The sequence below is a fragment of the Falco punctatus genome, assembly GCF_963210335.1.
Source record: "Falco punctatus genome assembly, chromosome: 5".
Classification (NCBI taxonomy): Eukaryota; Metazoa; Chordata; class Aves; order Falconiformes; family Falconidae; genus Falco; species Falco punctatus.
This window is the reverse complement of record NC_137584.1, coordinates 73,422,126-73,436,116: the sequence shown is the minus strand read 5'-3', so window position 1 is coordinate 73,436,116 and position 13,991 is coordinate 73,422,126. Positions and strand designations below refer to the sequence as shown.

At 56.0% G+C, this 13,991-nt stretch overlaps 1 protein-coding gene across 1 annotated transcript; it reads right to left on the bottom strand.

Annotated features, from left to right (window-relative positions):
• Positions 1-359: 359 nt before the first annotated feature.
• PBK (PDZ binding kinase) lies at positions 360-13,270 on the bottom strand. The gene is made up of 8 exons (XM_080388321.1): positions 13,187-13,270; positions 11,767-11,901; positions 10,628-10,718; positions 8,928-9,070; positions 6,370-6,539; positions 5,314-5,443; positions 3,474-3,650; positions 360-840 (listed from the first exon to the last, which is right to left on the bottom strand). The coding sequence occupies exons 2-8, from the start codon at positions 11,813-11,815 to the stop codon at positions 635-637; spliced, it is 966 nt and encodes a 321-aa protein (XP_080244447.1). The 5' UTR covers positions 11,816-11,901; positions 13,187-13,270; the 3' UTR covers positions 360-634.
• Positions 13,271-13,991: the final 721 nt, after the last annotated feature.

Sequence of the window (13,991 nt, the reverse complement as noted above, 5' to 3'; positions counted from 1 at the left end):
CTGATTCGAGGAGCTGGGAGAAGACAGCAGTGGCTGCAACAGAAGCAGAGGGCTGCGTGGGGGAGCAGGGTAAGTACGCGTTGCAGTCTCCTTGCCTCCAGCTAGCTGTGGGCAGGAATTTCCCCAACCATCAAGGTTTTAACAAATCCCCAAGAGACTGGGGTTTTTTTCTTGACCCTACACCCTCTTAGCAAGATACAACTCCCTGTAACAACCTGTTGCATCAGGAAACCTTTTCCTTGACCTTGCAGCTGCTCTCCCTTGGTACTGTGCTGCAGTCCCCAACCACCTGGGGAGCGCAAATACTTTACTTGCGCACACCTTAGGAGGAAAAAAAAAGCACTACTTTCACGCTGAAATGAAGAAGAAAATATATTTTTAATGTCTCCGTCCTAAAATTGTTGTTAATTCAACACAAAAAGAGAGGGAGGGGGGTTTAAACGCAAAACTACTGCAGAGAGCCTGTAGCTTATTTAGGACCTAAGTGTAGGCAGAAGGGGAGTGCCCTAGAAGCAGAACAAGTCCCAGTCACCTCAGGCATGTTATTGTTCAACAGGTTTAGGGTCTGGTATCAAGTACACAGCGCAGGCTTCCCCATACTATAAGGGTAAATGCTGCAGGAGTGCGGATGCTCTCACTCCTGGGGCAGACTCGCCTCTAGCACTTCCACGATGCACGCGGCCGAGGGGCGCTTCTTGGGGTCCTCACTGGTGCAGACAGAAAAAAGGTCAATCATGTGCTGGTAGGATGGGTCCAGCTCATCCATGTTGAGAGCTGGGCGGGTTCCCAGGGCTGCGTAGTATGCTTCCTCGTCAAAGGAGTCTTCATCAAAAGATTCACCTGGATAATAAAGTGGCAAAGGTGTTGGAAAGGCTGCTGGAAACCACTCTGCTCACGTGGGTTGTGGGGCTTCTCTCCCTAGCTGTCACTTGGCCATCAAAGAGTGGTTTGGGTGGGAAGGGACCTTAAAGACCATCCAGTTCCCACCCCCCCACCACGGGCAGGGACCCCTCCCCCCAGCCCCATCTGCCCCCAGCCCCGTCCAGCCTGGCCTTGAGCCCTGCCAGGGATGGGGCACCCACAGCTGCTCTGGGCAGCCTGGGCCAGCGCCTCACCGCCCTCACAGGGAAGAATTTCTTCCTCATCTCTCATCTCCATCTCCCCTCTCTCATGTAAAGCCATTCCCCCGTGTGCCATCGCCACCTGCCCTTGCCCAAAGCCCCTCCCCAGCTTTCTTGCCGGCCCCTTTAGGCACTGGCAGGTGCTCTAAGGTCTCCCCGCAGCCTTCTCCTCCCCAGGCTGAGCCACCCCAGCTCTCCCAGCCTGTCCCCACAGCAGAGCTGCTCCAGCCCCTGAGCATCTCCCTGGCCTCCTCTGGCCCCGCTCCAGCAGCTCCGTGTCTCTCCTGTGCTGGGGACCCCAGAGCCGGACGCAGCGCTGCAGGGGGGTCTCACCAGAGCGGAGCAGAGGGGCAGAGCCCCTTCCCCTGACCTGCTGGCCACACTGGGTGCATCCCAGGGCTCATTTGGCTTTCTGAGCTCCAAGTGCACAGTGCTGGGTCATGTTGAGCTTCTATTCAACCAACACCCCAAGTCCTGCCTTGCAGGGATGCAGTGGGACATGACCTTCATGTCCATTTTGCTGGGTTTTTGTTAGCACCAATTACTGCCTGAATTACATCATTGCTTTCCCCTTGACTTAAACTGCTTGTTTTGAAGCTGGATCTACCCCCTTTCTCCCAGCAGAATAACTGAGTCACCCCTGCAGAGCTGTCTGGGAAAAAGCTCTGCAGCCAGGAGACACTGAGAGCAGGAGAGTGAGGAAAAATGCCCTGGCTGCCTGGAGACCAAGTCAGAAAACACAAACCAGCCTGCGGGTCTGTGCCAGCAGGAAGGCTGGAGCAACAGGAGGTTTCCCAGCACAGCTGGTAGGATTTTTAGATTTGTATTGCTCCAGGGCACTGATCTGCCTGCAGGCAGCTGTAGCATCCCCTGCCCATCCCACCTGCTCTCCCTGCCTTGTCTGCCCAGTGTAACTCTGGACAAGGAGGGGGTGGCTGAGAAAGCCAGCAGCACCCTGGCTGGTGTCAGCCATGGCGTGGCCAGCAGGGCCGGGGCAGGGACCGTCCCCCTGCACTGGGCACCGGTGCGGCCGCCCCTCGAGCCCTGGGGTCCGTTCTGGCCCCTCACTCCCAGACAGAGCTTGGGGGGCCGGAGCGTGTCCAGAGCCGGGCAGGGGCAGGGGCTGGGGCACCAGTCTGATGGGGGGGCTGGGGGGTCAGCCTGGAGAGGAGGGGGCTCAGGGGGGACCCGATCGCTCCCTACAGCTGCCTGGGAGGGGGCTGCAGCCAGGGGGGTCGGTCTCTGCTCCCAGGTCACAAGCGACAGGACAAGGGGGAACGGCCTCAGGCTGCACCAGGGCAGGTTTAGGTTGGAGACAGGGAAACATTTCTTCACCGAAAGGGTGTCCAGCACTGGGACAGGCTGCCCAGGGAGGGGGGGAGGCACCGTGTAGATGTGGCACTCAGGGCCATGGGTTAGTGGTGGGCTTGGCAGCACTGGGTTAATGGTTGGACCTGATGATCTTAAAGGTCTTTTCCAACTTAAATGATTCTGAGTCTATAACAAATCCCCACTTGGGCACGCAGGAGGTGTGCAAAGTAACTCTAACTGCTTCCCCGGCGCTTTGTCAGACGAGAGGGTGTTTTGTTAGCCCAGGTGCTGCCTCCAGGACCCCTGGCTTGGGCACAGCACACTTGCTTTAGCTTTTCTTTTCCAAAACGCTCAGCTGCCTCAACTATATTTGTGCACAATCTCAAGCCCGACATCATTTTAAGCTTTTCCAGCCACATCTTTTCAGCAGTATCTCAATAGCATCCACCACACAGTGACAGCCCGGCAGACTGCTCCTATGCTGCATGGAGGTGAGACAGAGCTGGAACATGGCTGAGCATGCCGCAGGGCTCGCAAGGGAGCTGCATTCAGGCTCAGGGACATCTTTCAACCCCACCAAACCATGCTGGATGGGCACCTGACAGGCAGCTGAGTTTCAAAGAGCTCTCTCCAGCTGTTAGACAAGCAGCTGGAGCGCTTACAAAGACTGCTGGTTTGCAATGATTAATGATCATCATTTATCAACTTCTCATTTGGAGTTAAAAAGCTAAAGGAAGTTGAAAGCAGCCCAGCCCTCTGCACAAAGACAGCAGCACTGACAAGCACTGGCTGCGGGATGGCCTTGGGGCAGTGCTGGGCACCTCTGCGCAGCAGCAAACACCCCAGTGAACTCCGCAGGATGATGGGTAGGGCGGGAAGGCGCAGCAGGTGCAGACAGACACTTGCAAGCCCTTTGGATGGCACCCAAGGGACACCCAGCATAGCAGGCGTACTAACACACACTGTAAAAATCACTCCTACTAAGAGAGGAAAGCACTTCTAGGAGCAGAAGTTGCTCAGCAGCAAGGTATAGAAACAAACCTTCATCATCAGTGTCACCGCTCAGGCTGATGTGGGGCACGGAGAGGGTCATCATTTCCCAGAGAGTCAGCCCAAAAGGGAAGATATCGGCCTTGTCGGTGATCACGCCATCATCTTGCAGAGCTTCCTTGGGCTTCCAGGGCTCAGTGCCAATGTAGCACATCTCTGGGTTGCTCACTGGAAGGAAACAACACAGCTTGGGTGTCTTCTGGGACTTGCAGATGCTCAGACAGTCACAGCTCAACACACAGCAGGTATGTAGCCCCTTGGTTAACTCAGGTGTGCTAAAGCCACAGGGCAGGATCTTCTGGGGGCCCGAACCTATTTTTCTTCCACCCCCATGTAGCCTCAAATCCCCTGTAACCTGCGACTTGCTCCGCAGCAGTGCCAGACCCAGCAGGGCTCGTGCTTCTCTCCCACAGGCCCAGCAATCATAGTAGGGACTGTGGAGAAACCTCTGGCAGATTTCATGCTGGAGCATGTGAGGCCACGCAGAGCGTGCAGAGAACTGAAGGCCAGAACTGTGCTCTGAGCTTCACCCTGCTGTAAAACACCCCGCAATGAAGAAGTGACCTGCGTTTTACCCAGGTGTTTCCCTTCCTCAGCTTGCTCACACACACACACACACCCCCAGGAAGCAGGACAGGGGTGACAGCCCTCACACGGCACTCTTCCCAAACAACACAGGGGGACAATTCCAACCCCATCCCGGCCCTGACGAGGCTCAGCCTCCACTACAGTGCCTCCTGCCAGCCACACAGTCCTTTTGTTCTCTTTACTCCAGCCCAAACCAAGTTCTCACAATTTGTTTAGTTTAATGCCTCCTTGATCTTAATTGTCTAGCCTCAGAAGAGTTGAAGTGATCAGCCCTCAGCCTGATGAAGGCAGCACCAGCTCCAACTCGACCCCGTACACACCACTCCTCAGAGAATGGTGCCACATTTCCCCCATGCTCTCCCTAGCAAATTCCCGAGCTGTCAGCAACCTCAGCTGTTCAAGAAACTTTTCTTTTGCAGGGTTGATCTTCAAAGCCCAGCCTATAACGAGAAGCAAACACCAAAATCCCTCAACACTTCACGGGCTGTTGAGCTTAAATCCTTGCCTGCCGCATGAACGGGGACCTTGCCATCAGCGGGTGCCCATTTTTTCCTCAAGACCACAGGAGCAAACAGCCAAAATCAGGGCTGGGCAGAGAGAACCTCTTCCTGTTAGACCAGCCCAGAAACTGGTACTTCAACCACACTCCTCTCCAGGAGATTATGCTGGGGTGCTGCCTCCAGCTCTCTCAACTCCTTATAAAAGGAAACAGCTACTAATAAAAATGTAGTAGAACAGCTTTATAAATTATGAGGCTGTTGCAGGCCCAAGCGCTGTGTAAAGCAGCGGAGAAAAGCATTCTTGTAATTAACCCAAACACATTCCTGCTGTTCACAGCCAAGCCACGACGCCATTAGACATCTGCTTCTCATTTACATGAAGTCTTTATAATGCTCGCAGTTGGCTCAGGCTTCCTTCTAGCCCTACAAGAAAGATTAATTTACTTAAGTCTTTGGCAAGAGCATCTCAACAGGGTCCAGCAGTGCCTGATCCAACATCCCGTGTACAACGGCACTCACTCCCACCCACTGGAGTGAACACACAATGCAGGAGGGCATGAGGCAAAACCCTGGAGCATTAAAGCTGGACCTTCCGTAGACCCCCTTCACCCCACGCATGGTGCAAACTGCTGCCAGTCCTTCCTTCCAAGGCCCCGGGAGGGTAAGCGTGTTCACTCTGCTCCCGCAGCCGAACTCTGGCAGCCACCAAGCATTCAGGTCCCCTTCCTGGCAGCCTGACCTACCTGTCATGTTCTCATCCAGGGGCAGGGACACTCCCACATCACAGATCTTGATGGCTTCAAAGTCACCTTTGACGACCACGTTTGAAGACTTGATATCCCCGTGGAGCAGCTTCTTATCGTTGTGAAGATACTAAGAGGCAGAGAGAAGCTGTTAACACCCACTTGCAGATAAAGCTATGGAAAGGGACCAAGAGCCATCGCATCTGGACAACAGAGCACCAGCTTCTTCATGTTTAACATATTTAGCCTTAAAACCTCAAGTATGGGTCAATACCTACCTTAACCCATGCAAAAAAAAAGGCAGGTTGTTCCACCCAGCCTAGTTTTGGAGGCTTACGCTTGCCTTTTAGTGAAAAGGGGCTTCTAGCAACAAACACTTGAGAGCAGGTGCGAAGCATGGGCATTAGCTGATGGCCAAGCACACGCCTGCATTGTCCTGGGAGCTCAGAGCTGCACGTCCTCAGCAGCAATAGGACCGGACTCGCTGCCGTGGCCAGGGCAGCTTGTGCTAACTTACCCTGAGCGCTGGCATAGCCAGCAGGAGACTCAAAATCTGTGCTATGGTTTAGACAGAGCACCCCAGCCTCCATTCCCCACCTAAACACAACCTCAGCGCAACAGCTCGGCGAAAGAAGGGACATAAGCCACACCAGCTGGCAGCCGTGGGCATCAGCTAACCATTTTCACTGCCAAGCTCCCTGCAGCTGCCCGGTGCAGAATAAGGACGCAGGAGCCAGCACCAGCCTCCTCACTGGCTAGCAAGCAGGGAGAGCAGATAGCCCCAGGGGAGGGCAGAAGAACGTTGGTGACAAAACCTCTGTTGCAGCTCTTTTTATATTAATTAATATTTAATCTCAAGCTTCAGGGCTCAGTTTTCACCTGATTTCGTACAGCACCCTGGTAAAAAACAACCTACCAAGACCTTAGACAAAGCGTCACAGCACCTGCTCTCCATCTGCCAGCATGGCCTTCTCGCACACTGAATTCATTTATTTTTCCAGTGTCACCAGTGTATACCATTCTGCACAGAACAGCTACAGTTAACAATAAACGTACCTTCAGCCCCCTCGCCATGCTCAAGGCAACTTTGAAAATCATGGCAGCAGGGAAAGGGCCCAACCGTTTTGCACTTCTTTCTTCAATTAAGTCATTGAGAGATTTTTCTCCTCCGTACTCCATGGCCAGACACATGCTTCCATCGTTGGCCTCAGTAAATGCACGGTAACCTTCCAACAAAGATTGATTTGTTAGAGCTGAAGCAGGCACCAGTTGTTTCCATGTGCTTGCCGGCCTGATGGCACCAGAGTGTTTGGGGCTGTTACCCAGGTGCTTTCCCAGCAGCTGCAACCAACCCCCAAAAAATTCATATGCCGGGGGACCTGACTCACAGCTTTACGTGGCGAAGTGAAGCCACAGGAACGTCCATGGAGGCCTGCACAGCCCCAAGCAGGGGCACAAGCCACACACCATGGCAACGTAAAGAAGCCCCCTCCTCCAAGAGAGCCCACAGACACCCCCCATGTTGCTTCCCAGGTCAGCTTTGCACCCCGTGCCAGGGGCAGGCCGGTGTTACCCTGATCTTTGAAAGAGAGAGAACCAGAAGGAGAGCAGCGGCAGAGCTGCAGGACCAACATCCTCAACTGCAAATACAAGGAGCTACAGAAGCAAGACAAAGAGCGGGAGAACATTTGGGAAAGCCAAGCCTTTGTCTCACAGTGGCCATTTCACAAGAGTAAGATTTAATGCTTATACAGATTGTCATGTAATCTTTCTTCCTCCACGTTTTACTCCTGTCTGTAAACAATACTTATCAGGTGGAGCTATGAATAGCAAAGTCTTGCATAACGGCATAGCAAAAGCGTTATCCCATAAATGATTTTCGGCACCTTTTACCAAAGAAAACCCAACAGTGAAATGTTTGCAGTGTGAAAGGTCAAGACCCTATTTGCTCTTCAGTTCCTGCCAGAAGCAAAACATGCCATTTTAGGGTTACAAAGTTTCTTTGCATTTCTGCTATAAGTGATCGAGATAGTTTAAAGCACAAATAAGAGGATGAAGTCAGACAAAGCTGCTGTTCGGACTGGCAGGAGAGATTTTAGACAAGATAAGAGCAGAAATTAAACATACACTAAAGCAGCTTCTCAAAACATTCTTACTACGGGGAGCCAAGACCATGACAGAGCCTCCATTGTCACTCGCAATGGTGTGACATCTGGGTGGGACCTGGAGACTTATTCCTCACGTAGAAGCCACACCAGATACTGCTGTGATATTGCCTCTCCCTCCCCCCGGGATCGGAAGCCAGAGCTGCCTGCCAGCACCGCCCTGGGGCAGGCGGAGGTTTCTCCAGAACCAGCCTGTAGCTCTCCTTGGGCCAGCGCTGTGCTGGCTGCGAGGCATCTCCCAGCTCCCAGGGCAGCCCCAGTGGCTTGCGAGTCCCACCATAACCGTTTCTGTTGGTAACTTGCCCAGAAAACTGCCTCTCAGAGACCAACGCTGATCTCAGTGGGCAATGAAGCACCAAGGGGCTCCAGCACATACCAAATTTTTGGGCAAACCCCACTGAGCCAGTGGAGGATCAAGGCAGAGCCTCACACATCCACCCTTTGAGCACGGTGGCAATTCAGGCTGCCGGCAGTCTGGGAGCACTCTGCACACGCCAGCGGCACCCTGGCTGGTGTCAGCCATGGCGTGGCCAGCAGGGCCGGGGCAGGGACCGTCCCCCTGCGCTGGGCACCGGTGCGGCCGCCCCTCGAGCCCTGGGGTCCGTTCTGGCCCCTCACTCCCAGACAGAGCTTGGGGGGCCGGAGCGTGTCCAGAGCCGGGCAGGGGGCTGGGGCAGGGGCTGGGGCACCAGTCTGATGGGGGGGCTGGGGGGTCAGCCTGGAGAGGAGGGGGCTCAGGGGGGACCCGATCGCTCCCTACAGCTGCCTGGGAGGGGGCTGCAGCCAGGGGAGTCGGTCTCTGCTCCCAGGTCACAAGCGACAGGACAAGGGGGAACGGCCTCAGGCTGCACCAGGGCAGGTTTAGGTTGGAGACCGGGAAACATTTCTTCACCGAAAGGGTGTCCAGCACTGGGACAGGCTGCCCAGGGAGGGGGGGGAGGCACCGTCCCTTAAGACGTGTAGATGTGGCGCTTGGGGACATGGGTTAGTGGTGGGCTTGGCAGTGCTGGGTTAATGGTTGGACTTGATGAGCTTAAAGGTCTTTTCCAACCTAAACAGTCCCATGATTCTGCCACCAGCCACACTGCCCTGGCAGTCCAGGAGCAATTCCAGGTCCCCATCACACAGGGCAAGACTAAGTCAACTTAGTAAGTTCCATGGTGGGCTTGACCAAAGGTGCAGGCAGCCCAGCAACCCATCTCCAAAGTGTAAGGATGGGGCAGGCACAAGTGATGCCCCCACTGCGTGTCCTCCCAGCCGTCACCCCGCCAGGGCTCCAGGAGCCAGATGGGGAGGTCTGTAATCCCCAGCCCTCAGTGCAGGAGGAGCCCAGAGCCAGAGACAGCAAAGAAACCCCACAGCAGCCTCACGTCACATCAGCTGGCTCCAGAGTCGGCTCCAACAGCTTGGTTTGCAATTTAAGGGATACAGGCCGTGCTGGAAACTTACCCACAATGTTTGGGTGCTGGAGGTCTTTCAAAATCTTGGCTTCTTCATTCAGTCTCTGCTGATAGATGCTTTGCTGGCTCCTGTTGCATTTGGAACTAATTTTCTTCACAGCCCAAGGGGAGCAAGACAAGCCTCTGGGAGATCTGCACAGGAAAAGCCACACAACTCAGAACTGCTCAGTTTGTAGGCAGCACCACAGTTAAGGCTCACACCTCACACTGAGGAGGTATCCTGGAGAACACCTCCCTTTATTTTGTGGAATTAATAAAGAACAACGCTGAAATAGTCTGCTAACACACATGCCGCAAAGGTGCAGTGATGCTTTGCCAATATACAGAGCTCCTCCATCAAATTTTCAAGCATTTTAGTTAAGATTTTCATTGATTCTCATTTTCAGGAGGAGCCGAGGCTCGGGGAGGGAAGTAGCTTGCCCAGTAGGCCACAGAAGAGCCAAGAACAGACCCCAAATGCCTGAATTCCAAGCCAGAGAAAAGCTGATGGGGTTATCCCGAAACAATGGGCTCCTTCCCAGGACAAATACCTCCAGCACACACAGGACAGCTGGGATCAGTGCTGGGACCAGCACTGCCAACACCTTTGTCAGCGACACAGAGAGTGGGATCAAAAGCACCCTCAGCCAGTTTGCTAACGACATCGAGCCATGTGCTGCCGCCAACACGCTGCGGGGGAGGAATGCCATCCAGAGGGACCTTGGCAGGTTTGAGAGGTGAGCCTGTGCAAACCACATGAAGTTCAACAAAGCCAAGTGCAAGGTCCTGCATCTGGGTTGGGGCAACCCCCAGTATCAATACAGGCTGGGTGGAGAACGGATTGACAGCAGCCCTGAGGACTTTGGAGTGTTGGTGGATGAGAACCTCATGACCCTGCAATGTGCGCTCGCATCCCAGAAAGTCAACTGTACCCTGGGCTGCAGGCAGAGCAGCGCGGCCAGCAGGTCAGTGAGGGGGCTCTGCCCCTCTGCTCCGCTCTGGTGAGACCCCCCTGCAGCGCTGCGTCCGGCTCTGGGGTCCCCAGCACAGGAGAGACACGGAGCTGCTGGAGCGGGGCCAGAGGAGGCCAGGGAGATGCTCAGGGGCTGGGCAGCTCTGCTGTGGGGACAGGCTGGGAGAGCTGGGGTGGCTCAGCCTGGGGAGGAGAAGGCTGCGGGGAGACCTTAGAGCACCTGCCAGTGCCTAAAGGGGCCGGCAAGAAAGCTGGGGAGGGGCTTTGGGCAAGGGCAGGTGGCAATGGCACACGGGGGAATGGCTTTACATGAGAGAGGGGAGATGGAGATGAGAGATGAGGAAGAAATTCTTCCCTGTGAGGGCGGCGAGGCGCTGGCCCAGGCTGCCCAGAGCAGCTGTGGGTGCCCCATCCCTGGCAGGGCTCAAGACCAGGCTGGACGGGGCTGGGGGCAGCCTGGGCTGGGGGCAGGGGTCCCTGCCTGTGGCAGGGGCTGGGAACTGGATGGTCTTTAAGGTCCCTCCCACCCAAACCATTCTGTAGTTCTATGATACCCAACACCTCTTCCTCAGCTCCATGCCCATTTGAAGGGGAGCAGGGAGCATCTGAAGGTCAAAGATAGCAGCACTTTATTGCTCAGAGCTCAATCACTTTCCAACCCCTGTATTATTCCACGTGAAAAAAGATGCCAAGCCCTATTCCTGAGCACCACATCATGCCTGTGCTCTCACACGTACCTTTTCATCAAGTATACATTGACCCCAGTGCCATATCCAAGCTTCTGCATGAAGGGAGATGCTGGTATAGTGACAGAAACTGGCCCTGCATCTAAAGAGGAAAGAGAAACCCAGCCCCATGAATGACCCCGCACAACAGATCAAACAGAAGCAGCAGCTTTGCAGCTTCTCACTAGGAGCTTTGGTGCTTTAATTACAAATCACATTTGTGACGCTACCACATGTGCTGTGCTACATGCAGAAAGAGTTCAGATTTTTAGAAAAGCTCCTTTCCAAACCACCTTTCCCCCAGTATTTTACCAAATTCCAACTCCAGTCTCACTGAGATGTCATTACCACCCTCGTTAGGTTTCTCACCCTGGACAGTTTTCTATGAAGTTTTATGCTCAAGCCTGATCTTGAGCACAGCTTTTTGTTTCCTGCCTACTCTCCAGGCTAAGCTACTGTACTGGTTTTGGCTGGGATAGAATTAATTTTTTTTTTAATAGCAGTTTGTACGGGGCTGAGTTTTGGACTTGCAATGAAAATACTGTTGACAACATGGGGATGGTTCAGTGATTGCTGAGCAGTTCTTGCACAGCATCAAGGCCTTTTCTGCTTCTCCAGCTGCTCTGCCAGGAGCAAGGAATTGGGAGGGGACAAGGATGGGAAAACTGACCCCAACTGACAACAGGGACGTCCCAGCCTATATGATGTCATGTTCAGCAATAAGGCTGGGGAGAAGGAGAAGGAAGGGGGCAGACATTTGGAATGATGGCGTTTGTCTTCCCAGGTCACCCCTACATGGGATGGGGATAGCCAGACACTCGCCTGCTGACAGGAAGCGGTGAATGAATTCCTGAGTTTGTTTTGCTTGTGCATACGGCTTTTCCGATTAAACTGGTTTTATCTCACTGCAGGAGTTTTCTCACTTTTACCCTTCCGATTCTCTCCCCCATCCCGCTGGGGGGGCAGGGGAGCAAACGAGTGGCTGCATGGGGCCGAGCTGCCCATCAGGGTTAAACCACAATACCCACCCCGACAGGCCAGTTTAACACCCATCACCTCCCTGCAGCAAAGCACTGGGCCCACGGCAAAGCATTCCATTCCCCTGCCAGCCCCTCTGAAGTATTTGGGGCTCACGCCTGAATGCAACTCACCAGGTCTCTCCCTGTGGACCAGGTTGTTCTGAGACTTGAAGGCTTCCATCGCTGCAAACGTTACACCACCTCCAAAAAAGCCAGAGGAAGGCACTCAGGAGGATCTGGGACCACAAGCTGTGCAGGGCTCAAGCCCTGACCCATGCAGGGGCATTACAGACACAGTACATTAAAGGACATAAGTTACAGAAATTACACAAATTACACCCAGTGGGCGTAACTCACTGCTAATTTGGCTTCTCCCAGCTCCTGCTACGCAATCAGGTTGACAGCTGAAGCAGGATGTGCTTTCCATCACACCCAACTCCTTAGGCTCCCTCCTTCCCTGGTGTCACCCCACAGCTTGTCATGGCTGTGTCCCCCACAAGAGCAATTGCCTCAGCTCACAGAGGGCAAAGTGAACCCCATAAGAGGTCTGGGGGTGGCTCTGCAGTCAGGCAAGAGCCTGGGACCAGTGCCCCAAGGGAACCGGCAAGTGATGTGGCACCACGGGAAGGAGCTGGTGGCCAGGGGTAGGGGAAGCGTCCCCAGGCTGCTCCCACCAGCCCGCAGCACAGCTGGCACCACAGCAGGGATGGGACTGTCACCAAAATCGGGAATATGAAGCTCCTTAATGCCAAGGTAGCATGAAGAAGCAGGCATTCTTTATTGCAGTGCTGGACGCACGGGGATTGTTCCACCTGACGGCATCCAGGTGTTCAGGAGTTCCGTATTCCCGGTCCTGGTGACAGGACTGAGGGTCCATCTCTGGGTGACAGGGGATCCCTGGCCGAGGGCAGACAGGAGGCGCCTCCAGGGCCCCACCTCCGGGTGTGAACACCCCAGGTTGGGGGGAGGGGGGGAGGACTGCTGGATGCCACCTCCGGGGGTGGGGGTCCCAGACTGGGGGTGGCCAAGGACTATAGGTCCCACCTCTGAGGGTGAGGGTGCCCCAGGTTGGGGGGGAAAGCCAGAGAGAACTACTGGGTGCCATCTCTGGGGGTGGGTGTCCCAGAGTGGGGTGGGGAAGGACCCCAAGATCCTACTTCTGGAAATGAGGGGAGATTCGGGGCGGGGGGGGGGGGAGGGGGATGGGGGGCAGGAGAGGACTGCTGAGTGCCACCTCTGGGGGGGGGTCCCAGATTGAGAGGGAGGAGATGTCTCCCGGCTCCCACCTCTGCGAAGGGATCCCAGGCCGGGGGCGGACGGGGCGGCCGATGACGGGGGCTCCCAGCCTGAGGGCGGTAGCGGCCCCCCAGTCCCACCTCAGCGGGCAGAGGAGGCCCAGGCCGGCGGCCCGCGCAGGAGGAGGAGCGGGAGCTGCCCACCCCCATGCGGGGCGGCCGACCGAGCCCCGAACGCCCCGGTACGGCGCCCCGGTACGGCGCCCCGGCCCCCCTCAGCCAGCCCAGCCCAGCCCAGCCCGACCCGCCGCCGTTACCTGCCGCCCGCAGTTCGAATCCCGCGCGCGGGAACACCGCCCCCCTCCCCCGCGCTACGGCGGCCGCGGGCGGACAAAGCGCGGCAGGGGGCGGAGCCGAACCGGGGGCGGTGCCTGGGGGGGGAGAAGCTTTGGAGGAGGCGCCTGGGGGGTCCCAAGGAGGTGTGGGGGGTCTCATGGCTTAGGAGGGGCATCTATAAGGAGTCCCCGAGGCCTCGGAGGGTACCCGAGAGGGCATCAGGGTGTTGGGGGTGGGGTGCGTGTCTCTCTGTGGGACCCCTGAGCCCTTGCGGGGGGGTCTCAGGGGGATCCTCAAGCCTTTGGGGGGGTTCTGGAGTGCAGCAGGGTCCCCAAGCCCTTGAGACGGTGTCTGTGGGGTCCTCAACCCGCGGGAGGGTTCTCTGTGGGGTCTCCAACCCATGGGGGGGTTTTCTGTGGGGTCCCCACACCCTTGGGGGTCACTGGGGGTTTCCCAAACCCGGGGGGGGTGGTCCTCTGTGTGTGGTGTCCTCAAGCCTTTGGGGGGGGTGTCCTGGAGTGCAGCTGGGGCCCCAAGTCTTTGAGGGGGTCTCTGTGGGGTCCCCAGGTCCTTGGGGGGGAGTCTCCATGGCATTGCCAGCCCCTTGGTGGAGGTTCTGTCTCTGGATGGTCCCCAAGCCTGGGGGTGTCTCTGTGAGTGGGCCTGGGGGAGAGCTCAGGCAACCCAGGGTGCGCTGCACCCCCACCCAGGGCTGAGCCTGACCCAAGGTCTGTATTTACACACCCCCCATGCACCCCCCTGGACCTCCATGAATCCCCATTGCTC

Bases quoted from the DNA above. Each gene is read 5' to 3' on its own strand.
- PBK (XM_080388321.1), bottom strand. From the start codon at position 11,815: ATGGAAGCCTTCAAGTCTCAGAACAACCTGGTCCACAGGGAGAGACCT. The intron at 10,719-11,766 runs GTGAGTTGCATT...TTTCCTCTTTAG, and splicing joins GGTCCACAGGGAGAGACCTG to ATGCAGGGCCAGTTTCTGTC. The intron at 841-3,473 runs GTTTGTTTCTAT...TTTATTATCCAG, and splicing joins CGGTGACACTGATGATGAAG to GTGAATCTTTTGATGAAGAC.